The sequence below is a fragment of the Carassius gibelio genome, chromosome A5, assembly GCF_023724105.1.
Source record: "Carassius gibelio isolate Cgi1373 ecotype wild population from Czech Republic chromosome A5, carGib1.2-hapl.c, whole genome shotgun sequence".
NCBI lineage: Eukaryota > Metazoa > Chordata > Actinopteri > Cypriniformes > Cyprinidae > Carassius > Carassius gibelio.
Genome location: NC_068375.1, coordinates 26,161,491 through 26,186,981, shown reverse-complemented (window position 1 = coordinate 26,186,981; position 25,491 = coordinate 26,161,491). Strand labels below are relative to the sequence as shown.

At 40.3% G+C, this 25,491-nt stretch overlaps 2 protein-coding genes across 3 annotated transcripts; both read right to left on the bottom strand.

The window, feature by feature from the left end:
* Positions 1-2,394: 2,394 nt before the first annotated feature.
* LOC128007126 (protein phosphatase Slingshot homolog 1-like) lies at positions 2,395-13,169 on the bottom strand. Of its 2 annotated transcripts, none has more exons than XM_052592783.1 (15): positions 12,614-13,169; positions 10,921-10,958; positions 10,722-10,822; positions 10,105-10,169; positions 9,894-10,015; positions 9,714-9,782; positions 9,176-9,241; positions 8,861-9,055; positions 8,588-8,681; positions 8,371-8,499; positions 7,745-7,791; positions 7,495-7,641; positions 7,157-7,357; positions 6,078-6,705; positions 2,395-5,894 (listed from the first exon to the last, which is right to left on the bottom strand). In XM_052592783.1, exons 1-15 carry the CDS (start codon positions 12,683-12,685, stop codon positions 4,956-4,958), a joined length of 2,913 nt encoding a protein of 970 aa, XP_052448743.1. In that variant the 5' UTR covers positions 12,686-13,169; the 3' UTR covers positions 2,395-4,955. The 2 variants fall into 2 exon arrangements, with proteins under 2 accessions (XP_052448743.1, XP_052448744.1); XM_052592784.1 differs by having other exon boundaries at positions 5,752-5,889.
* Positions 13,170-14,097: 928 nt separating this feature from the next.
* Positions 14,098-24,707, bottom strand: LOC128014979 (synaptic vesicle 2-related protein-like). Its single transcript, XM_052598754.1, has 15 exons — positions 24,671-24,707; positions 24,136-24,221; positions 23,902-24,000; positions 23,668-23,739; positions 23,410-23,534; positions 17,330-17,393; positions 16,951-17,076; positions 16,694-16,822; positions 16,498-16,571; positions 16,331-16,407; positions 15,169-15,273; positions 14,920-15,031; positions 14,709-14,790; positions 14,523-14,612; positions 14,098-14,366 (listed from the first exon to the last, which is right to left on the bottom strand). Exons 1-15 carry the CDS (start codon positions 24,705-24,707, stop codon positions 14,163-14,165), a joined length of 1,482 nt encoding a protein of 493 aa, XP_052454714.1. The 3' UTR covers positions 14,098-14,162.
* Between the last annotated feature and the right edge of the window lie 784 nt (positions 24,708-25,491).

Genomic DNA, 25,491 nt, shown 5'->3' with positions numbered 1-25,491 from the left:
GCTACTGAGTCACAAAACCAAAATGGGAACCGGACAACTGGCAGAGTGGATCAGTTACCAGGTGCGAAGGTCACATTAGACATGAAAGGGGAAAACCCACAGACTCCAAACATATCCTACGGCTCTTGACTACAACACACCAGACCTCCTGGCCACTGGGGCTATGTTTCCATCCAAGCTGGCAATTTAGTTGATCATTTATTTTAATATATTAAAATGAATAAAAAATGTATATATAAAAATTTAAATTGTGTATATTAAAATGAATTATTGATATATAAAATATCAATATATTTACACGACTGTTCAAAAGTTTGGTGTCAGTAAGATCTTTTCATGTTTTTGAAAGAAGTCTCTAATGCTGCATTTATTTGATCAAATATACAGCGAAAACAGTAATATTACAATTTAAAATGGCAGTTTTCTATTTTTACTTATATTGTAAATATATTTTAATAATATAATCATATCATTATAATAATTATATTGTTTGTATCATGTTTGTATATTGTTGTCTTTTTATAAAAAAAAAAAAAAAAAAACGAAACAAAAAACAACAGAATATTGACCCCAAACTTTTGAATGGTGTGTGCCTGTGTGTGTGTATAATATCCTAAAATTTGCATACAAATATGTGGATTAAATTATAGACTGGTTTACAGACCAGCAGCACAGGATCGTTTTCAAGGAGTTTAGATCGACTGATTTCTTTTTACTTATTAATTACTTCTAATTTATTAATTGTTTAGTTATCCTGACTTTGATATACTACATAAAAGCAATAAACTTTTTCAGAAAGTGACCTATTGGCATAAAATAGACACACAGGGTGATATGAACTGTGACCTCTGGCTATATGGGTCATGGCTTTATCAGTGACCTTCTGAAACTTCCATTGCACAGGTTTGAAAGAACGAAGCATCCCATAATGCTCAGCTGACTGTAGTGTCACAATGTGGGTCTGGTGGGAAGAATAGTCTAAAATAGCCTCCCAAATATAAGCATATGATAAGGTGTAAGCATGTCCTTTGTCCTCTGCCCTCATGCTGATATCAAAACTAAAAAAGCACAACGTTTTCCTTAAGCATAAAAAGTCAAATAATGAGGATAAAGTCATTTCATCAATAAGGCCTATCTGGCATGGATTGTGAATGTGGATTTCTCTGTGTAAACATGAATGAATATGGCTCTACGTTATCAGTAAATGTCATCTCACTTGCACCTCTTAGAATGATGGGATATTTTAAGGGTCCAGTGCTCTGTTTTGACTCTTTACTCTGTCTGAGAATGTCAGCTGTAGAGGTAAAGCTCAACTGGCTGGGCTGCTGCATGAATGGCAAACTTTTACTAGGTTATGTCATTGCACAGGCACTGCACAGTAAATCTAATAGGTTATTTTGAGTTTGACGACCTCAGCTTGCAATATCCCAAACAGTGGGGAAGGGCCATCCATAGAAACATACTCTATCTCAGTTTAGCTCCCTACCCAAAAGAGTTGATAGAATTTGCAGGTTTAGCACAAAGTGTTATGCTCAAATATACAACGTACACAATATCACATACAGTTATAGCAGATGGATAAATAAGTTAAACTGGCTGTCGCACTGGTTGTATTTGAGCCATAAGAGACTTGGATAACGGCTGACCTGTTATTCAAATGACAACTATCAGCACCAGCTGATTTTATTATCTACTGTATGCAAAACAGTCTTACCTAAAAGTAGTCAAACATGTTTTAAAGTTCAGTGATCCGTTTAAATAACGTTTCACATTTTATTTTGTTCTCTGTAAAAATTTAGAGGTGTTAATATTTTTTCAAGATGACTTTAAAAATAAAATCTTCCTGAGACAACTAATTAACAAATACATTTACATTATATTATATGTATGCCTTTAGCAGATGCTTTCTGCCACGAGAGATTTACCGTGCAGCAGAAATCACAATATTGGCAAATACAGATGTAGAATATGCTAAAGGAATACAGCTCACAATCTCACCGTGTTCATGTATTCCTGCAGAAGGAGAAAAATCCTCACGAGTGAGACAGATTCGTCTTTGGATTGGACTGAAAACTCTGTTTAAATGACTCCAGCCTCAGTCTCTGGGCTGCTCCTGTGTCTGGTCTTGTGATGTCAGAATTACATTTGCCTAATTCAATAAGAGTTCCTTCTGTGCAGCACTCAAAGGTCAGGAAAAGCAACACTTTTTCTTTCTTTAAATGTCATTTACTTAAAAATTCTCATTTTGTAGAAAATGTCTCCATATTAAGTGAACTGTGATGTGTAGTGCATTTATTATAATAATATTCAACACAGAAAACACAATCTCTCTCTCTCTCTCTCTCTCTCTCTTTCTAAGCCACTCATAGTTTAAAAAAACACAATACTGGTCCATTTCTGATGCAGACAATAAACAATTTATTTCTATAATTAACTGTACATTACATTATAAAATGAAGTGCAGCACAACTTAAAATGGTTAAAATGAAGTACAGTGTATAGATGATGTATGTTCCAAGTTTCACTTTTACGATCTGTTTATTTAGGGCTAAAGGCAATCTTAGTTTGTTGAATTGATTTTATTGTTAGGTTAGTGTGTTCAAACATGCCAAAACATGACAGTAAATGAATAAATTACTTTGGTCTCCTCTATTCAAATATGAAATGTAGTATCAAAATGAAAGGTAAACAGACTTAAGCCACAAAATATGATTTTTCTTTTCAAAATAAGCTTTGCTCTATAAAGACTGCAAATAGGTGGAGACACAACCTCTGCGAAACAAAGAGCGGTTTTCACCAAAGAACCGTTAGACAACTGATTGCAAATGGCAACAGGTAAGGCACTTGCATGTCCGAAGAAACAAAATGTCTAGTACTCAAATCAGCAGCAGCTGGGAGGAGGTATGACAAGCCATGTGTGGGAAGCAAAACTCCAACTTTACTCTCTTTGGAACGCCATCTTTTTTTGGCAATCGTAATAATTTTGATTTGCAGAAATATCCCCCCCCCCCCAAAAAAAAAAAAACATAAAATAAATAAATATACAACTATACTTTGAAATTGGAATGCCCTCATTATATATATTTTGTAAACATGGGGAAAATAAATAATTTGATAAATAAAAAGCCAATATTAAGTTCCAAAACAATAGTTTCATACAGCAGTGACTGAGCAAATGCAGACCATATGGGAAAAAAAAGAAAAACACAATCTCACTCGAGGTGCTTTTTTCTCAGATTTTCATTCTTCTTAATGCAAACGTGTAACTTTTCACATTATTGTATAAATAAAAATTATCCTCTTCAAATTCTTGTTTACACTTATTGCACAGGCCACTTTGCATATATATACACATATGTATATTTAAAAAAATTATAATAAAAACCTTAGTGGGCAACACAAAGACCAATAACATTAATATTTTTTTCATATATATATATATATATATATATATATATATATATGAAAAAATAATTAAGGTCAAGTTTAATCAATGCTTACAAACTTAGTTATCTTGGAGCACTAATCAAACTTTGTGTGTTCTTTTACAGATATCATATATACACCATCATGGTATTTAATTGAGCTCAAGTTCAAGATCAAGCAGGTCCCTATGCCCACAATATCATAACAAACTGTTCATACCTGTTAATACTCAATGTACATAACTGTCATCATCAGATGCTATGATGTCATTTCATATAGGAGACATTTTAAAAGGACCTTTTAAAGGACGATAGTGACACATTTCAACATCCTCTGATCAATTGTATTGTCCTAATGTGTTGCTGCTAAAGCCTTTTGCACATCACAGGCTACGATTTGTACAATAAACAGCTTAAGCTAAATTACATAACAGTAGCTACTCTAGTAGCACATTATAGATGTAATTGACCTGATAAACACCAGCTGAGAAGCAAATTAGTGTTGTAAGACAAGTAGCCAACCACATTCATGTTGCATTATTCTCTGGAAATAGACAATAATTATGTGGCTTTGTTGAAGTCATCCAAGTCACTATCAGAGTGGAATAAAAATCTCCTCACAAAAGTTTGTGGAACTATACAACTTTTGAAGGCACGGTTCAAGTTAACAAAAAAGTCACCAATTTAATATTATGACTTCAGTGTTTAATTGTAATAGTCAATTAGATATGAATTTTTTGGGCTTAGATTTTGATCATGTTTTAATAAAGTCATAGCTCAGATGTTATCACGGACATATCAATATCTACTTCTAAATCTAATTCAGTTTTTAAATAACTTATAAATACTCACCTACCACCTTATTTGGTCCAACCAGTAATTTCTATGGACTGAAAATTTCTATGATCAGTGGTCCGATTAGTTATTCCATAATATGTTTCTAATTTTTCATTATGTGCACCTTTATGGTTTGTAATGACTATCTTAATCAGAATAATGGTCTCTTTTTGCTATTAAATCATCACAACTGCATTGGTTCTTTTGCAGTAGCACATAAATATTCTGTACAACAATCTGGGAGGCAAAATGTCATCTATGTTGTTAGAATATCAACCAAAGGGCACAAAACTGGAGTTTTAAAGTTAAAGAAAGTTTAAATTATGGAGATCAAACAAATATTTGAGGAAAATCAGTTCATTTAAAAAGGTCTGATTATGCCACCTGGGCCACGTTTATATTAAAACCTTAACAGGTAGGGCTTCCTTTAGCAAGACAAAGAAAACCAGTATCAACAAAGCCATTAATGAAGGTCCAAGCCAGAGCATGCTTTAATACATATCTTAGTTAAAGCACAGACAAACACATGAAGAATGCAGTGCAGTTATGTAAAGGGCTGCTGGAAGTATGTCCAAGCCTGGCCTGATTGTTCTCATGAGGTGTCTTGCAGCATCAGCCTCCATGGTTGCTCTCGATGGCTGTAGGACTGGATCGGTCCCATTCACTGAGAAAGCAGTTCTAAAATCTTGGGAGTCAGCTTTTCAAACTCTGCAACACAGTTGAAGTTAAAAAGAGCTTGGGGGAGGAAGAGGATTGCACGCAAAGAGCAGGCTCTTGGTTTTCGTAGTCAGTGGAGACTGTGGTGGAAAGCATGAGGTCCTCTGTGGAGACGGCCAAGTCACCTAGCTTGGCCAGTGAATTAGACCTTTTCAGTTGGGAGGACATGGTCAGTCCAGTGAGCCGCACACGGGCCTCAATCTCTCGAGCTCGCTGACGTACCAAGCCTGGCTGGCCCCTACAAATTCTCTGCAGACTATCGCTGCTGGAGCTGCGTGTCAGGGCCAAGCCCGGCGCGAGTGTTTGCTGGAGTTCACCGGAACCAGGGTGCAAGCTGGGGACGTTCCCCTCATCCACTTCCATGTCCTCTCTGGCAATGTCCTCTATGCTCAAGTCCATCTGCTCTGACAGTTGTTCCAGTCTATGGTGCGCCAGCTGCGTCTCCAGAGGGGCCTCCTGACTGAGCTCCACCGTAGGCCTCTCACCATCCAGACTGAGCTTCAGGAGAGTGAGCTCTGTCGTAGGACTACTGGAGCATTCCTTACTCCCCTCGTCCTCCCCTACCATTTTGTCCTCAGTCTCCAAGGAATAATGCAAATCCTGAGGAAGGTCTTCGCAGCTCAGTTGCTTGTTGTAAATGTCCGAGTTGGCTTGACCGAAGCAACGAATGCACTGGCAGTGCCCGCTGCTCATGTGATGCAGAGGGGCAGGAGGAGGCACCTTATTGGCGGAAACGGTACTGAATTTGTGTCCTCTGGGGGCCTGGATGGACAAACTGGGCAGGCCAGTGTGACGTGGCAGGTTAAGGCGATGGGTGCGACGTTCGCAGCGGCGGCCACTGGGCAGGCGCAGGCAGTCTCGGCACGACTGATATGAGGGCTTCACTTTGTAGGGCTTTCCAATGCTAGCACTGTCCTAAACCGATGAATACACACAGGCAGGGAGAATGCATGGTTAGGTTTTTTAAAGGTGTAAGAGTACGGGATGCTTTAGAGAAAGTAAAGCGTTTAGGACGGATTCACAGAAAAGAGCTCTTTGAGCTATAAGCTTGCATACAAGCCAGGAGAGCTGCCGCTACAGCTAAGACGTCATACTCACGTCAAAGCCAGAAGGGCAGCTGCGTTTCCCAGCCAGCCTGTTGCTGTTGTTGGCGTTCTCGTTGTTAAAGCGGTTCGAGTTAGCCAGGTTCTCGTCTTCCCTCAGCGTCTCCTCGCCACGAGCTAAAGCGGCCATCTCCGCCTCCTCCTTTTGTGCTTCCTCCTCATCCTCCTCCTCCACCGTGCTAAACTCCAGCCTCAAGCGCATGTCCTCTATAGGCTCCAGTCGGCCACAGGTCTGGGCTGCTGTGCCCTCCCCGGGAAGGCCCAAGTGAGCCATGGGGAAACCTTCATCGTCCAACAACGCATCCCTCTCTACATCCTCAATCTCAATAAAAACTCGTTCCATGCCTAAAAGTGGAGGACCTCGAACTGGCGTGGAGGGTTCACTGTCCAGAGCGGTGTCTGATAGTCGCCGGAAGTAGTAGTTGTAATTGAGATGATCTGTCGGCTCTTCTCCGCAGCAGGGGGAAGCACTTGCTCCACCATGGCCCCAAGCAGTCTGCTCTTGATTGGGGTGCAGTGACGAAAATTGAGGAGTCTGGTCACCACTGGCAGCTGAAGCCTGGAGACCCTCCAGCGAATACTCATCACCATCCGGTTGCCAGAGTTTGTTGTGTCTCTGCTTGCTACAATGACAGGGAACAAAGGTAGCAGTCATCTCACGATAGTGGGAAAAAAGAAAATACAATCAAAGAAACTGACAAAAAATAAATAAAAATTAAAATAATTTTGTCCCTTTATTCCATGTTTGAAAGACCACAGCATGTGGTCACAAGAAACAGTTGAGATGGGCCTCATGTTTATGTCCCCACCTAGTCTTTGTTGTTCAGTTAATTTTCACTAGAAAGACCATTCTAGTGGATCAGCTTCACTAGCACCAAACCAGCCTGGACCTCGAAATTCACGCTGTTCTAAAGCTGGTCTTTTCACATTAAGAAATGTACTAATGAAACGTAAGATGCTCTGAATAAACTGTGCATGCTAAATGAATAAATATAAATGTGAATGCAAATGGAAGAAGAATGCTATATATGATGTCAAAAAGAACATGCGTCTTATTATCTTGGGATTTCCCACCTGGCATCTAAAATCCCCTCGTACTCCGCAAGTTGTTTCATAAAAGCTGGATTGGGTTGTGCTATATTCCTCTTCTGTTTGACAAAACTGTACGCCTTCTCAAGCGACCATCCATACTCCTTCATGGCATAAGCAATGACAGTGGATGCTGAGCGACTCACTCCCATCTTGCAATGTACAAGGCATTTGGAGTTGTTTTTCCTATATGAAATACAAACAGGGCATTCACGTCAAAAAAAAAAAACTAACAAACTGGCTACAATATGGCTTTACTGAGTGAAACAGCACATGACAGGGACGTGTTTCTAATGTCTTTCTAAACACGAAAAGTAACTCACTTGGCTTTAACTATGAAGTCGTAGGTTTCGTTCCAGTGTGCCTGCAGATCTGTAGTCTCATCATCATGAACTCGGATATTACAATAACAAAAAGTACCTGGGAAAAAGTTGTCAATCTCTCTTGTGACATTGAGGATATACCCAACCCTGCATCAAAATAAACAGATGTTAGACTGTTTACTGCTGATTTGTGTTAAATACACATATCGTTTTAACTCAATGCAGTCGGTTGATGTATAGCAGCACTAACCCAGAGTCTTGAAGCTCCTCCAAGTTGGAAGCATTCCATTCTGAGCCCTGCAATTAATGAGATGTACAACAACCATAGCTCTATTTGTTTCAGAGTCTTAAAGCTCCTGTCAGTAACCATGTCACTTTGTTGTAAACTTAAAGGGAGCTTGTTTTCAGTGGATGTGACTCAGAAGTCAGAATGATCAAAAGTTTAGAGCAAGTGCACTATAATTGTGATTTAGGTAAATAAATACTGCAAAAACGTTTTTAAATAAAATAAAAAAATGAAGTAAAATGATGAAAATAATTATTATCCAACCTTTTTGATCTTGACAGTTAATCTTATCTGCAGGCTCCTGCGTGTGTTTGCTTACATAGTGTAAGTGCTGCAGATTGGCCCTTCTTACCATTTGTGTACTTATCTGTGATGTTTTGTTGTTTTCAATAACCAGGAGGATTATTGCTTTTTTTTTTTTTTTTATGTGGATTAATCCAAAATTGAGCAATGCAGTAGTAAATGCATGCAGCCTCGCCCCCAACCTATCAGAGAACTTATACTATGCGCTTCTCTTTTTAGGTCAGCAAACATCTTAAGCAAACAAGAATCAAACATGGATGGCAGAGAAATCTTGGAGGAAGCTTTACCAGGTACAGATGGTCAAATATGAGTGTAGCCTTGTCCATCTGGCCCAGGATAAGCAGCATCTCATTGTCAATAAACTCTTTATACTCTCTCAGGTTGCAGCTCATATGTTGTTCCAGTTCATTTCGGATCTACAGAAGTGAAAGGATTCAGTTTAATGCTCCTTCCATGGCTGCGGGATTCATGTAAACCATGGCACAAAAGCCTGATTACATATACCTCCTTAGAAGTAATATTTTCCAGGTCCTGAAACATCATTATGTTTCGGAGTTTGGCTTTAATCAAACACTCGGTTCTCTCTCTCTCTGTTGGCCTGTGCATGACATGAAAAACAATGTTAATAAAAACTAAATAATTTAGGTTTTCGTTCCCATAATAAGCCCACAAAATACAATTTTAGTACCATAACAGAGTATTCAATCTTGTATTACTAGAATCAGTTTATCAGGCTGCTTATAGTACTTTTTGCTATACGCTGATATATGAACTCACTGCTCAGAAAACATGACTGGTGAGTCAGGCCGCGTGTTCTCCAGATCTGTCACAGCATTCCACTCATCGATACAACTCTGCTCTGAGGATATACAGCTCTCATAATAGCCAACCCATGTGAGGGCCATCCCTCCTGGGAAGTAGTTGTATCTGCAGGACACCTCACATGCTTTGTGCAACACCTGGAGGGCAGACCTGCATACATCAAATCAAACGTAAACGATTTATAAAATGTGTGAGCACACTATTAAAATATCAACAGAAAAAAAGCACATTATAAACGCACTATAAGAGGATAAGTAATAGTTAACATACCACATAGCCTGGACTGACACAGGCTTAAAAACATGAAGTCTTCCTGCTGTGCTCACACTGAAACCTCTGGGGGGTGAGAGAGGGGAGTTCAGGCATGTAAATTATGAGCCATGACATCATTTGTGATTATACAGAAATGCATAAGCAGGCAGCAGGACGATGCTGCTTTCCCAGGCTGGTCAGTGGAACAATTTTACACCACAAACCAGTGGAATATTCTCTCTAAATAATGCCCTGTCAATAGCCGCCAGGTCACATGCACGGAGATCATAAACATGTTATTTCGTACTGAACCTGTAGAGGTCATTCTCTGTACACATTTATAAAGTGATTTTAAGTGGGCCCAAACATAGACAGTGTATTATAATATAATAGAGTATTTCTGTGTATGGGATGTGTGAGCAATCAGTTAACCAGGAAAAGAAAAACATTTAATGAAACAATGTCAACATGGGTCAGGAAAATTCAAGACAAGACACCTAAAGCCCTAAAGCAGGATTTAACCTTTGCCTTACAGGAAGTGAATTCATTTATTTACCCATCTCCATCCAAGTGAATTTTGGTATCACTCCAAAGTGGTAGAGTCATCCCAATAGAGCAACTTTTACTACAGCAAACAAACAAACAAACAAACAATGATTTGTGTCTACCAATAGGTGTTGTATAAAGAATACAATGAATGCATACAGGCTGTAAGTTCGAACAAGCGGATCCCTACCTGTCCTTATCTGTAAAATCCACCCCAAGCAGCATGTTTTCTTCAGTGTCCTGATGTCCATTTGTGTAGACAACCACCATGTACCGCACGTGGTCTGTCCAACCGCTTTCTAACCTAACAACCTGTTGATGGAGACAGTGTCCATTGGTATATGCACATTGTGAGCAGTACTCATTCCTACATTGTACTAGACACAATGTACGTCACTTACTAGTTTAATTCTATCCTCAGCACGGAGGGTGTTTATCATTACTTGTAGATGCTGTGGTAGATCCCCTTTAACAACAATGACAAATAAAGAACAAAAATTTGATAATTTTATGGACAGTAAACCACTATTTTCATCAACAATAACATAACAGTGTAGCAAAAGTTGTTAATGGAAAATCCACTTTTATTGTTGTGGTTCAAGGCAGTAACCACCATAGACATTAAGGTGGGCAAGTTCCCCCCAATAATTAGAAATGGCCAAATTGCTCACACCAATATTTGATATTCTTGATGCTCTTCTGCTGCACTCCATTACATTATAACTAAATGACATTTTCTAGGTGGTTTTCTTCAACGGTCTAACAGCGTTGATCAATGTCTAAATGACTGGGATGGCTAATCAAATTAAAAAGGAAGGCTTAGCTGTTCACAGAAACCAAAAACTTGTGAAGATGAAAGAAGCCAAACATTTAATATCTGACAACTGTTTTACGATTGAAATGTTGAACAACTGACAATAATATCCAGTGATGCAAAATGCTTTGTATTAATTCCCTTGAATCCTTAATTCTTCACACAAACAAAATTGATCATGGTTATGACCTTGTTATAGTTTACCTGCATTTTTATGATGGGTGGGTGTTCTGGGCTCTTGTGCACTGCTGCCTTGCTGTAAAAACAGAGCTGCCCCTTTTACCATGAAGAAACTTTCACTCAGGCTGAAATAGGCCACAAACACAATTATGAAGAGATTCCAAAATTAAGATTCATCATAGTTAAAAAAGGATTAGATAAGATAAATAATAATAGCACTGACCTTAGGTTTGCCTTTCGATCATCATCACTGCCTAAATCCTGACAAATAAAACAGCAGATGTGGAATTACAAAAGGCCCTGGTAGAAACTGTACACTGAATGAAATTACTTTGCATATAAAAAAATCAATTCTGGATGTCTCTAATTATGGCTTAGAGATACAAAGCCATTAACACCAGACTCTTTGATGAGATGGATCCAGAAATGCGAAAACTGAATTCTTTAAATAGTACACAGAAACGTTTTATGCTTAAGCAAAACAAAAATAATTTTGGATAGATTTAGGGCACATTAAAAAATGAAAGCCTCGGGATGGACTGTGGGCTTATGTTATGGTAGGCTAGCTCATTAGTGGGCTGTCTCTAAGAAGCCTCAATAGCAAAATCTGGGGTGGGGGGGACATGACAACATTCTGGGTCCCATGATTGGTCACCAGGCAGAGTATCTATTCAATGACATCATTGCAGTGAGTGTACTGGGAGAAGTGAAGTGAAGACACGGTTCTTTCGAACAGTTCGTTTCAAAGAACCGGTTAAAAAAATGATTCAGCTATTCTATTAGTTCATGGAGTATTGGTCCCTGAAAAGCACAGCATTTATTAATAAGACTGTTTATTGTAATTTAATGTGCCCCAGACCAGTTCAGTCAGTTGAATTCATGATTTAGCTAGCAAAGTCATTTAGAAAACACATTATATTACATTAGTATTAAACAGTATGGAAATTAATTTACTCCTGTTTAAAAAAAAAAGTTTTTGCATGAGTTTAAAGAAATCTTATCTATTAAAACCCTCTCCGTATGGTATGTGTGCTCATAAAACCCTCATAAAATCGTTCCAATATGTTTAAATAAAGCAATTTAGCTGTATCTCTCATACTATAAATGAACTTAATTTTATATAACTTTCAGCTCATTATAAATTGCAAATACCCGAATAGAGAATTCTCGGATTAATGAGGCTTTTACACGAAAACCATTCTGACATTTGACACCGTTTCTAATCTTAATTTCAGACAGGTTTGATGAATCAGTTCAACCGATTCTTTCATATGATTCGACTCAATGTGCAAATAATAATGAGGTTCGTTCACGAATCGTACATAGTGAGAACTACCAAACGCTCAATAGGTCATAAGTATCATATTACTTAGAAACCGTAAAGCATATTTGTGGTATGGCTGAATTGATACTGCGTTAAATATACAAGGCAGCCGAGTTATGACCACTTTATCCCCAACACACACAAAAAAGATACTGTTATTGAATGTAAGGTAGGATAAACAATTAAATGATAATTTCACAATGCACCTATAGGCCTACAGCCACTAAAGGAAAATAAGTATCACATACTTCAACCACATACACAAATTTATTTTGATCATTTCAACAACAGAGACATAATTCAGCACTGGCATGCTTTGTTTTGTTTGGGCAAATCGAGTTAATCCCCATCATCAGTCGCGTGCTCTCATTCACACTGCCTGAAAACAACCTCCTCATCGCTAACGTGAAAACTTCAGCATGCGCTCGTCTACACAGCAGGCTGAACTCGGTGACCTCTTGTACTACTAAATTTGCACATCGTTAGAAAGGAGAAATGATCCAAGAGCCACAGGCCCGACTAATATTCGCTGTTTAGGCGCTATTTACACGTGCATCCCCGACATTGCCTCCGCCGGTCAGCCTCCACTCACCTCCCCCGCGTTGGTGCTGGCTGAGGATGCGGCGCTGGGTGTAGGGGAGCGCTGCAGAGTCACCAGAGCCATGGCTGAAAACGCTGCAAAGCGTTCAGGGAAACCCCACAGGCGCTCCGGTCCGAATAGGACACGCCGAGATATCCCGTTCAGCACCCGCCAGTGACGGGGTTAATGCATTCAGAGGCGCATTAAATCTATTTAGCGGAGCGATAAACCCATCATCGGCTTTGTCATCTAACTCAGCTATTCGGCAAATTCTCATTCACGCCAGCGATGCCAATAAACAACGGTCTGTGCTCTATCTTCCCGGCTGGACCGTTGATTTAGTGGCCAGACATAGTGGACCTTGTTTCGGGACCGTCGTCCGTGGTTGGTGTAGTTCTGTGATCGTCTGCGTTAGATATGGGCTTCTGGGCCAACCGCGTGAAGGTGACTTGCACTTCTCCCTGACAACAGTGCATCCTATGCAGACTCAACACCCAATCATCCACATACTACCAGAGCCCTTATGATGTAGACTATCTCGAAACTAACGTAATGCTTGATCACTAGATTTTTCCTTCCTCCCTGTGACGAAGAGAAATGTGTATGGTTCAGCAACCAAAATGGAGCAGAATGTGTTTTATAATGCAAATTCAACCCCTGGTTGAATAGCTTATTCCATGAGAAAAAAAAAAAAAAAAAAAAGGTGTTAGCCAAGACCGTGTGTGTTAGCTAGCTGTTGTTGACAAATTTTACATTTATATAGGCCTATACACTTTTTAATTTATTTTAAATTATTGTGGGTTTATGCAATTTTTTTTTCTCTACCTAGAAAAAAATTAATAAAAATAATAATGACTCAACTTGCACTACACAAACATTTGTCCAATCAGATTCTTCTCTCTACAAAATGTCCCTCCCCTGCAGTTAATCAACGAGTAGCAAATCGTGACTCCTGAATGCTGTCAAACCGAAGTCTTGGCATTTGGAAATTGTGAGAAAATAAAGCACAAACTTGAATCTTGAGGAAATGTCACACAACAGAGCGAAGTAATGTTGAAACTTGCTAAACATATTTAAACCTTCTTGAACATGTTAAAACTTCTTGTTTAATATAAGTCAATTGTGTTTTATATATTTATATAGTAATTTGTTGAAAATATAATTTGTTGTGTTTGACAGTTATTAGAAATATGTCAGAAAGAGTTTGCTACTACCATAGTTTGCTATAGGGCCAACCTACTAACATGCCAGATGCAATGACATTTTTGGGGGGGCAGTAGGCGTGTATGTAGAGTTCATTGGAAAAACATCACAAAAGAGAGAAATCAGCAATTGTGTATCTGAAAGACCCAACAAAATAAACAGCTTATTGTAAAATGAATTACAATATTTTATGAGCATAATATTAACAGAAAATTAAATATTTATTTAAAAATATATTTCAGAATTTATTACATAACATTCTGTATGTACAGGTATCAGGTATGGCATGATTACACATTAAAGCCTTCTCTATTATCAATCCGAAGACCAGTTTTCAGTTTCAGTTTTCCATGTGCTGTTAAGGACATGTGTTGCTGGAGGATTCGGCCATCTCAGAGTCATGTGGCATGTCCATGTTTTTTTGTTCCATGGTGCTTTGCGTTGATTCCTGGAGGCTCCGCCCTGTTGTTTCAGTGGGCAATACCAAGGATGCCACTGTGCCCAGCAAGGAACATATTAAATACACAGAGACAGTCAGGTAAACCGATGACTTCAGAAGGACCTGAGGGGATACAGACACAAACACACACACACACACACACACACACACACACACACACACACACACACACACACACACACACACACACACACACACAGGAAAGCATAAATACATGTTCAATACACCTTTCTCTTCTTATGAAGCCGGAGGCTTTACCTGAGCAATAAATGGTGTGATGAAAGCTCCAACACAAGCCATCCCGCTCCCTGTACCAATACCAATAGCTCTGGTTGCTGTAGGGAAAACCTGAGGAGGCCACGACAAGAAAAAAGGAAAGTGCAGTTTTAATGAAAATTCTATTGGGATTGACTCACACTGCGCCACTTTGCAAGGAAGCCTCACCTCAGGTGTATAAACATATGCAACCTGCCAGCCCCCTGTTATACAGGCTCGAGCAATGAAAATAAAGACTGTGAGAACTGTCCTGGAAATTGTAAAGTAAAAGATAAATATGTTATGTCAGTGGCTTAAAAATATTTTTTATTACTTTTGCAATTACAATGGTTATTTTTGCATACTTATTTGAATCTGTACAGGTTTTTTATGAATGTACCTATGTGTGCAGGCACACAATGGCAAAATAGATACAGAGAACAATAAAAAACAAATTGCCATGCTTTTTTTCCGGCCAATTCGATCAATCATCCACAGACTGACCAGAATACCTGTTCTGACATCAAGACACAAATTACACAGTTGCCTATTTTTTTATATATATATATGTAGCTCATATAACAATGTTTGAATTTAGGTTGATTAACTAAAAACAGCAACATGAGAGGAGAGAATGACTTCATGTCACCTGGAAATTCTGCTAAGGTAGTCCACAGAAGGTCCATATAATCATTAAAAGTCAGATAATTGCACTCCAAACTGCACTGAGGTTCCATATTTGAGTTATCAGTAGCTGGAATAAGACACATTTTTATTAAAATTCACAACACATTGTGCTTCATCTGTTTATGGGAAATTAAAGATTTGAAAAGAAAATGCACACTACTCTTTGGAAGTTTGGGGTCAGTAATCAAAAGTGACAGTAAATTTGTCCATTTTCTATTCATCATACAGTCCCAAACACTAATATTGGCATGCTGGTGATTAGGGGCTGTTTTTATTTTTTCGGTTTCTGGCCCCAGGACTCAACTTATCTCTGCGATTCTCCAGCTGTGATCCTTGGAGAGTCTTTGGCCACTCAAACTCTCCTTCTCACCGTACATTAGGACAATATAGACACATGTCCTCTTCCAGACAGATTTGTAACATTTTTAGTTTATTGAAACTTTTTAATTATCACCCTGATAGTGGAAATGGGGATTTTAAACACTTAAACTATTTTCTTACAGCCACTTTCTATTTTGTGAAGCTCAACAATCTTGTTCTGCACATCAGAACAATATTCCTTGGTTTTACTCTTTCTGAAGGATGTTTAAGGGAATCTGGCCTTTGTGTCTTTTTATCTGTAATCCTGTGGAACAGGAAGTCATGGCTGGAGAATGTCATACTCTTAGTCCCCCTGGTGTTCTCAAACAAATTGTAAAAATTAATGGGTAATATACTTCAGAGATATTTTACTCATAAGAATTTCTAGGGGTGCCAATAATTGTGGCCAACATGCATTAGAGAAAAACTGGTATAATGACTGCTGAAAAATGTGTTTTATATTAATTTATTATCATTTATTATACTAAAATATATTAAAATAGAACATTTTTATTTTAAATTGTAATAATATTTCACAATATTACTGTTTTTACTGTATTATCCAACAAATAAATTCAGCCTTGGTGATTACAAGAGACTTCTTTCAAAAACATACAAAATCTTAAAGACCCCAACCCTTTTTTTGTGTGTGTAGTTTAGATTTGTAGTTTTAGTCCAAGTTAAACACAATAGTGTGTTAAAATCAAGTTTGTGTGCATTTTATGATGAGCTTGGTCACACAACACACTTTACAAACCACTCACCACTACACGCAGATCCTGCTTGGAACATTTCAGTGGTCAGCAGCACAATACCATAATATGAAAAAGCATTACAAAACCTGTGTTCACAAAACAAACAAAGTAGATTTTTTAGTTTTATATATACATTTTTAAGTTTTATATGCAAGGATTTGACATTTTGAACATACCAGATAACCCAGACCAAAAGTGTTGTTTTGCGGTATTCTGGAATAAAAAGATCTCTAATTCTCCCGCGCTCAGTCTAAAACACATAAACACAAATCAAATGCAACTAGACTTTACAAAATAAAAATGAAAACCCCAAATTTGAAATTCTTCAATGATGTGTGAGTAGGAAATTTTGGGACTGTTAGCCCCACATACCTGAGTGTTGGCTATAAGTCTTCCAGTAGGCATAGAACTCCCATTATCTGCTGCTATGTATTTCAAAGTGTCCAGGGCCTTGTCTTCTCTGCCCCTCAGTACATCAAATCTAGCACTTTCTGGTAACCACTACATGACAAATATGCACAATTCATAATCATACAGTAGTATTCATATAAATTCTACTGGAATTTAAGACACCTGAACATGAGTCTTGTGTACAGTAAGAGTTTAAACATTGTCACAGCCATACATACACAGCAGGAGGCAGCAAAGATAACAAGAGGAAAGGTGGAGAAAGTTAGCAGCCATTTCCAGCCTAATGTGGGCATGACCACCATAGCCAGTAACACTTCAAACACAGCACCCAGGGCCCAGAACACCTATTAGCACAGAAGATTGAATCACTTATTATATTTAATTATTATCAAGACTCATAAGGACAGCAACAAATATTAATGTCATAAGAATTTTTGGATACTGTAGACTTTAATAATACACATTATGAGAGAATTTTATAAAGGCATGTACATTTAACCTAGACATTGCTTCAGTAAGTTACAACAGTAAAATGTATAATATAATTGCATGTTCAAAAATATGGGTAATAGTTGAATAAACAGTCGTCTGAATTACCCCTAACAGGATTATAGATATCCCTCTGGATTTTATCGGGAGGAATTCAGTATATAATGTCACTCTGTAAGGGAATGAATGAAATATTATCAAAAAACCATGATGCTTCAGAAATAACTTATATATTCTGATTTGATGCTCGAGAAACTGTGATACTTTTTTTAGGATTCTATGATGAATAGAAAGTTTAAAAACAGTGTTTATTTGAAAAATACATATGGAATATTCTGGGATTTTTATCAGTGTTTCCTTGTTGAATAAAAGCTTTGTTTTAATTTTAAAAAATCTTACTACCCCTACAGATAAAGATATAATAACACAACTGAGATTAAATGACTTGGGAGGTTCTTTGTAGTAGTGAGCAACTGAACAGGTTCAATGATCCAAAACATGTAGACATTAATGAGAACTTTATATCTAGAACATGAATAAAAAGTAGTGGTCGACCGATATGTGTTATTTGACAGCTGATGCCGATATCTTGGAAAGCAGGGGGGGGGGCGTTAGCCAATATAAAGCCGATATGACTTTTTATTATTATTATTAATATTTAAGAAATTTGAAATAACTTGACAATGGATTAAAAATTAAATGTGTAAAAGAAACATGCTTATAATTTAGATGACACTATTTTTTCACAAAGAAAAATTTTTATATATTTTTTAAGTTTCTACTCATTTTTCTACACTTGTTTTCGTTTTGTTTCCTTTTTTTCTCTCTCTCTGATTTTGTAATATTTTTCTGGTTTTTCTTCCCTTCGCTCTAGCGCCAGCTGATCTCGCTCAGCAATCTAGGCTGCGGCTTGTCTGACGCACCTGTTCACTCTATCTCATTACTCACCCTATTTATTCTGCTTGATTTTCACCCATCCTTGTCAGTGTGTTCTGTGACCTTTTGGCGTTTGGCTTCGGTTCTGGTCAGTTCGCTTGTTAGTTTGTCTGCCCAGTTGGTGTAACCTGTGCTTTGCCCTCAGAGGATTTCAGACCGCTCTTCTGGTTTTCGACCTGGACTGTTTTTGACTCTGATACTGCCCGCCGTTCTCAGCCCTGTCTGCACCTCGCTTGACCCCTTGTCTGCCCGACTATTCTCCTGCCTGCCGCTTTGGATTTGTTGTTCCCTCTCTCCTGGCGTTCTCGGAGGCTGAGTGCACGACCTGCCCGCTGAACAGTTTGAAGTCAAGACTGATTTTTCCTCCAGTGGGTTTTTGTTTTGTTTTTTGACGTTAAGACGTCCTCTTTAATAAAATACTATTTTTCAGCCTCATTCCGCTCTTGGGTCCTCATCTGTCCTGACACCACACACTGACCAAGAATGGACCCAGCGGAGAGCTCAACTTGGCAGGCGGCTTTGGAGCATCAAGGAGCGATGCTGGGCCGTCACGAGATGGAACTGTCTTCCACCCGTCACTCTGTGGATGCCTTGTCGGCTCAGATCGCGGATTTAGTGGGTCGACTCGATCGTCTCACTCGACAGGAATTCCCTTCACCGCCTCCCGGGCCTCTCCCGTCCGCTTCCTCCTCTGAGCCGAGAGTGAACAACCCCCCCGTGTATTCCAGTGAGCCTATTAGTTGCAAAGCTTTCCTTATTCAGTGCGAGGTGGTGTTTTCCCAGATGTCTCCAAGGTGGCGTATGTCATCTCCCTGCTCTCTGGTAGAGCACGTGATTGGGGGACTGCGGTATGGGAATCACAGGCAGCGTGCTGCTCGGACTTCAGTTCCTTTAAGGAGGAGATGGTTAAGACTTTTGATCAGTCTGTTTTTGGCAAAGAGGCGTCCCGACTGTTAGCGCGTCTTCAACAGGGCAGGCGTTCAGTGGCAGATTACTCTGTGCAGTTCCGTACCCTGGCCGCTACCTGTGGATGGAACACCGAGGCCCTTATCGCTCGCTTTTTAGAGGGTTTCAATGACTCAGTCAAAGATGAACTGTTCTCCCGCGAGGTTCCAGAACGGTTGGATGATGTGATCAGTCTGTCCCTCCGCATAGACGCCGGGAGAGAGCTACGCCGTAGAGTTCGAGCAGACTCCGAGCCGGTCACGTTCATCCCTCCATCCCAGACTACCGAGGAGTGTGAGCCTATGCAGGTGGATCGCTTGCGCCTCACACCCAAGGAGAAACAGCGCCGCCTGTTGGAGGGTCTCTGCTTGTATTGCGCGGCTCAAGGACACCGAGCTCACTCCTGTCCAGCTAAGGCTGCTCGTTCGCCACAGAGGGTTAATTTGAGTGGTACTGCCATTTCCCCCGCTCACAGGTCACGCACTACTCTGTCTGTGTCTCTGTTTACTAAACACACTCTGTTTAAGGCTTCAGCACTCGTTGATTCAGGGGCAGATGGCAACTTCATAGATGAAGAGTGGGCACGCGTTCGGGATATACCCATCCAATCCCTGCAGTCACCAATAGTCGCTCACGGACTCGATGGCAGGCCACTTATGCAGATCTCTCGGATCACTGATTCGGTGAGTCTTCTTACCTCTGGGAACCACCGGGAGGACCTCAGATTCCTAGTCTGTAAATCTCCATCTGTTCCTTTGGTATTGGGTCATCCTTGGCTCGTTCGCCCCGGGCCGAACATTAACTGGGCAGACAATGTAGTTTTGTCATGGAGTCAATATTGTCATACACATTGCCTCCTGTCTGCCTTCTCCCCGGTCTCTGTTTCTGTTTCCCTAAAGGAGGAGGAGGCGGATCTTTCTCGAGTTCCTGCTTGCTACCATGATCTGCGGGTGGTCTTCAGCAGGTCCCGGGCTGTATCTCTTCCTCCTCACCGACCGTACGACTGTGCCATCGATCTCCTCTCTGGTGCTTCTCCACCTCGCGGACGGCTGTATTCTCTCTCCGCGCCCGAGCGCGAATCGATGGAGAAGTATTTAAGTGATTCTCTGGCAGCCGGTATTATTCGTCCCTCTTCTTCTCCGGCCGGTGCAGGGTTCTTTTTCGTAAAGAAGAAGGATGGCTCTCTGCGCCCCTGTATAGACTATCGAGGGTTGAATGACATCACAGTTAAGAACCGGTACCCTCTGCCGCTGATGTCTTCGGCCTTCAATCTCTTGCAGGGGGCCGAGTTCTTCACGAAATTGGATCTTCGCAATGCTTACCATCTAGTGCGGATCAGGGAGGGGGACGAATGGAAGACCGCGTTTAACAAGCCTCGCAGACACTTTGAATATCGGGTTCTCCCCTTCGGCTTATCCAATGCTCCAGCTGTCTTTCAAGCACTTGTCAACGACGTGCTGAGGGACATGATCGACAGGTTCATTTTTTTATTTAGATGACATCTTAATTTTCTCTTCTTCTTTTCAGGATCATGTCTAGCACGTACGACAGGTGCTTCAGTGGCTGTTAGAGAATCAGCTGTTCATTAAGGCGGAGAAGTGCGAGTTCCACGTTCAGTCAGTTTCGTTCTTGGGACACATCATCTCGGTGGGGGGGGGTTCGCATGGACCCTGCGAAGGTGAGAGCCATCTCCGAATGGCCGACACCTGATTCCCGCAAGGCGTTACAGAGGTTCCTGGGTTTCGCCAATTTCTATAGGCGATTCATCAGGAACTTCGGGCAGGTGGCGGCCCCTCTGACCGCGCTAACCTCCACCAAGGTCAACTTCCATTGGTCAGCGGACGCCCAAGCGGTGTTCGATGAATTAAAACATATATTTACTTCAGCCCCCATCCTGGTAACTCCAGATACGTTTCGCATTTTTGGAGAGAGTTCTGTCGACAGATTGGAGCCTCCGCGAGTCTGTCGTCAGGCTTTCATCCACAGACCAATGTCCAGACCAAGCATGCCAACCAGGATCTCGGTCGGATGCTCCGCTGCCTGGCATCCCATAACCCCTCCTCCTGGAGTGATCAACTCACCTGGGCAGAATATGCTCACAACTCGCTACCGGTGGCGTCTACAGGTATGTCCCTTTTCATGTGTAGTCTGGGTTATCAGCCTCATCTGTTTTCTTCTCAGGGCTCAGAGGCAGTTGTCCCCTCAGTTCAGGCTTTTGTTCAGCGCTATCTCCGCACCTGGAGGAGGGCCAGGGAGGCGCTTCTCCGAGCTAGGGGACACGTTAAAACTGCCGCAGCGTGTGGCTCTCCACCAAGGATTTGCCACTGAGAGTCCCATCACAAAAGTTGGCACCTAAGTTCGTGGGGCCGTACCGTATTTCCAAGGTCGTCAACCCGGTGACGGTCTGTCTCCGGTTGTCCAATTCTCTTCGTCGTGTGCACCCTGTCTTCCATGTGTCCAAAGTTAAGCCTGTCTTGCGTTCTCCCCATTCTCCTACTGTGTCTTCCCCTGTCGCCCCCCCCCCCCCCTGTTATGGTTGATGGTTCTCCTGTATATAGGGTTAGGAGAATCTTAGACTCCAGACGTTGTGGGCGGGGATATCAGTACCTGGTGGACTGGGAGGGGTACGGTCCGGAGGAGAGATGCTGGGACGTACTGGACTGCTCGCTCATCGACCAGTTTCACCAACGCCGCCCTTCCTTGGGAGCGCCGGGAGGCGCTCCTGGGGGAGGGGGTGCTGTCAGGACTCGGGTATGATCTGTCCTTTTTTCTTCCTTTTTTTTTTACTTTGTTTATTTTTATATATATATTTTTTCGTTTCTACTCATTTTTCTACACTTGTTTTCGTTTTGTTTCCTTTTTTTCTCTCTCTCTGATTTTTAATTTATTATTCTGGTTTTTCTTCCCTTCGCTCTAGCGCCAACTGATCTCACTCAGCAATCTAGGCTTCGGCTTGTCTGACGCCCCTGTTCACTCTATCTCATTACTCATCCTATTTATTCTGCTTGATTTTCACCCATCCTTGTCAGTGTGTTCTGTGACCTTTTGGCGTTTGGCTTCGGTTCTGGTCAGTTCGCTTGTTGGTTTGTCTGCCCAGTTGGTGTAACCTGTGCTTTGCCCTCAGAGGATTTCGGACCGCTCTTCTGGTTTTCGACCTGGACTGTTTTTGACTCTGATACTGCCCGCCGTTCTCAGCCCTGTCTGCACCTCGCTTGACCCCTTGTCTGCCCGACTATTCTCCTGCCTGCCGCTTTGGATTTGTTGCTCCCTCTCTCCTGGCGTTCTCGGAGGCTGAGTGCACGACCTGCCTGCTGAACAGTTTGAAGTCAAGACTGATTTTTCCCCCAGTGGGTTTTTGTTTTGTTTTTTGACGTTAAGACGTCCTCTTTAATAAAAATTTTTCAGCCTCATTCCGCTCTTGGGTCCTCATCTGTCCTGACACTAAGTATGCAATAAAGCACAGTATAATTTGAAATCACAAGTTTATAGTTTAAAACAGGGGTGCTCAACCCTGCTCCTGGCGATCGACTGTCCTACAAAGTTTAGCTCCAATCCTAATCAAACACACCTGAAGCAACTAATTAAGGTCTTCAGGCTCACTTAAAAATTAAAGTCAGGTGTGTTTGATTAAGGTTGGAGCCAAACTTTGCAGGACAATCAATCGCCAGGAACAGGGTTGGGCACCCCTGGTTTAAAACATTCAATTCACACAGACTGACCATCACGCAGAGAACACGTGATCATGCTGGATAAAATGCACACTTCACAAGATCTCACAGCAGGATTCGACTAAATTTGAAAGGTTTGTGAAATGAAATGTTCATTAGTCATTCAAAGATTTGTTTAAATTATATAAATGCATATTTGCCTAATGCTGACGGCAAACAAGAAAGTATGATAATGTTTGCCTTTCTATTACTAATAGGCCTAATATAAAAGCAACCGTTATAATTCTTTCTGTACACATTAATTTCTTTGTTTAACCATTCTATCTGATTATTAGACAGAAACTGTTAAAGACGACGATGAACAAGAGAGAGAGTGTGAGCACTGTGTGAGCTCAGGTGCTGCTGCTCTCAGCACCGTCAAAAGCACCGCCTCGAACACATTGGCCAAGCAGAAAAACTTATCGGCCAATGCCGATATTTGAAAAAGGACAAATATCAGCCGATATATTGGACTTGGTGATATTTCGGTCGACCACTAATAAAAAGTTCCATAAAGAAGACTTCACATTCTGAGTGTTGCTCAGCTGAATGTGAATTATGAGTTTGCAATCAATCCCACTTAATTCCCACAAAACTCACGACTGAGGGGATCCTCCTAGGCCGAATCCCACAAGGCATCGCAAGACTAAGATCCAGCTGTAAACAGGTGTGAAAGCACTGAGAAGCCCATAGTGCAATGTCCACAGCAGGCACAGTATTAAACTCTAAAAGATGGAGATGGAGATGGCGAGGCTGTCAGTGAGGCAACAATGACTGCTTTATGTTCTTATAAAGAATGCTAGTGTTGACATTATTTATTTACTCATTTCACTTGTGATAGATTTAAACCAAACATACCACTTTTCGGCCATATTTATCTGAAATGTTCCCCCAAAGTGAGGAGCTGACCATCATTCCAATGAACACTATCTGGCAAGGTACGAAATTTCAACAATACATTTAAAATTCAAAAGATTAAATTCAAATATTAGAAAAGTCTTCACAACACTACACACTACACCTTTTCAGAAAGCTATAACCAAATGTAACCCCATGAGGTGTTTAAACATGTTCAACAGTGAATATACCGACCGCTGTTATGAATGCCACTTTCCAGCTCGAGAGCCTCCACTCACAGCGCAGTTGAGGAGTTACAATACTAAGGAGCATCATTTCCATAGAATCGGACATCTTAGCATGCAAATATGAAATTTTTTTAAGTAAACAAGTTTTAAGTAAACCGAATGAGCTAAACAAACTGAAGATATTTGTTCAGTAAACATCACTTGTATTGAAAATACTACAGTATAATGCAGAATGTCTTACCCACGCAACTCCTGTTAGCATTGAGAGTTTCCACTGAAACCGTCCGAAACCGACAGCCTCAATTGCTTCTTCCACAGTAAAGGTTTCTGAAGAAATTCATATTTATTGAATGATGAGAAGATATTGTATACAAGCTAAGCACAAATCACCAAATAGACATTAGAGTTATCTCCTTAAGACTGAGCCATGCAGAAAGGAATTATGACAAGGGCTGTGTATTCTTCTGAGCTACAGTAGTACCTATTCAGCAAAAAGCATAACGTCAATCCTGTGAGGAATTTAAATTCTGCTGACAGAGTATCTGGAACTACAATTAATAATTCTGACTGAAATAAAGATGGTACTATGCAAAAAAGCCTCAAAACTATATTTTATTAGTCTTTCTGTTTGCATATTTGTGTCTACTTACTGTACTTTTTGTCATGCTCTATAGACAAAAAAGCCTTATGTTCTCTTTAATAGTATTCAGTAGCAAACATGAGGATGCATAATGTTATTTCTTGAACAAGATTTTTTTTTAGCATTCTAATCTAACCTGCACCTCCTAAAGTCCTTAAACGACATGCATTCATTATACCACAAGTCTGACGTTAATCACTGTTTTAGAATTCAATTAAACATTCTACTCTATCCTGGAATAAAGAGAATGTTCTAATTGCACATTCATCTACAAATGTAGATGTTGGATATAGATGCCAACCTGAGATTCCAGAGCTTCTGTTCTTGCTGCAAACTCCTTCATCGATAGGCTCATCTTTCCCGGGCTGCTCCTCATGAACAGTAAGGACACTTTTATCATCTGTCTGGGATGTCACAAAACTAAACAAATATATAGACTTTAGCTTTTGTACTGTTTACAATGCAAATCTGAAACAATATTGTAGTCGGCTTTACATTTCACAAACTAAACATAATTTAAAACTGTCATTTGTCAAGGCTTCGGTTTTCAAGTAAACTTAAAGTAAACCAGCACAGGTGTAAATCATTCTTACTAGCCACAACAATTTTACGAGTAAACACAAAACACATGTATTACCTGATATTGCTTTCTTTCCTGCGTTTGTAAGCCATTTGAAATGATCTATTCAACGCTAAACCAAAAAAATTGTTCTCAGCTATAGAACGTGTTAGACTGGCATGCGTCTCTGATTACATCAACACAATCTGAAGGATGGTAAAGTAAGAAAGTAGGCTTGGCCTCAAGCAAACACACAGTCCTCCAGAGTACAACCCACACGGCATCATGTCATCCCTAAACAAGATACGCAGTGATAAAAGGAAGAGAGGGAATGTGTGGAATTCTTTCATAAAATCTTATTAATTTCCATTAGAAACATTTGTTAGATAGAAGTATTA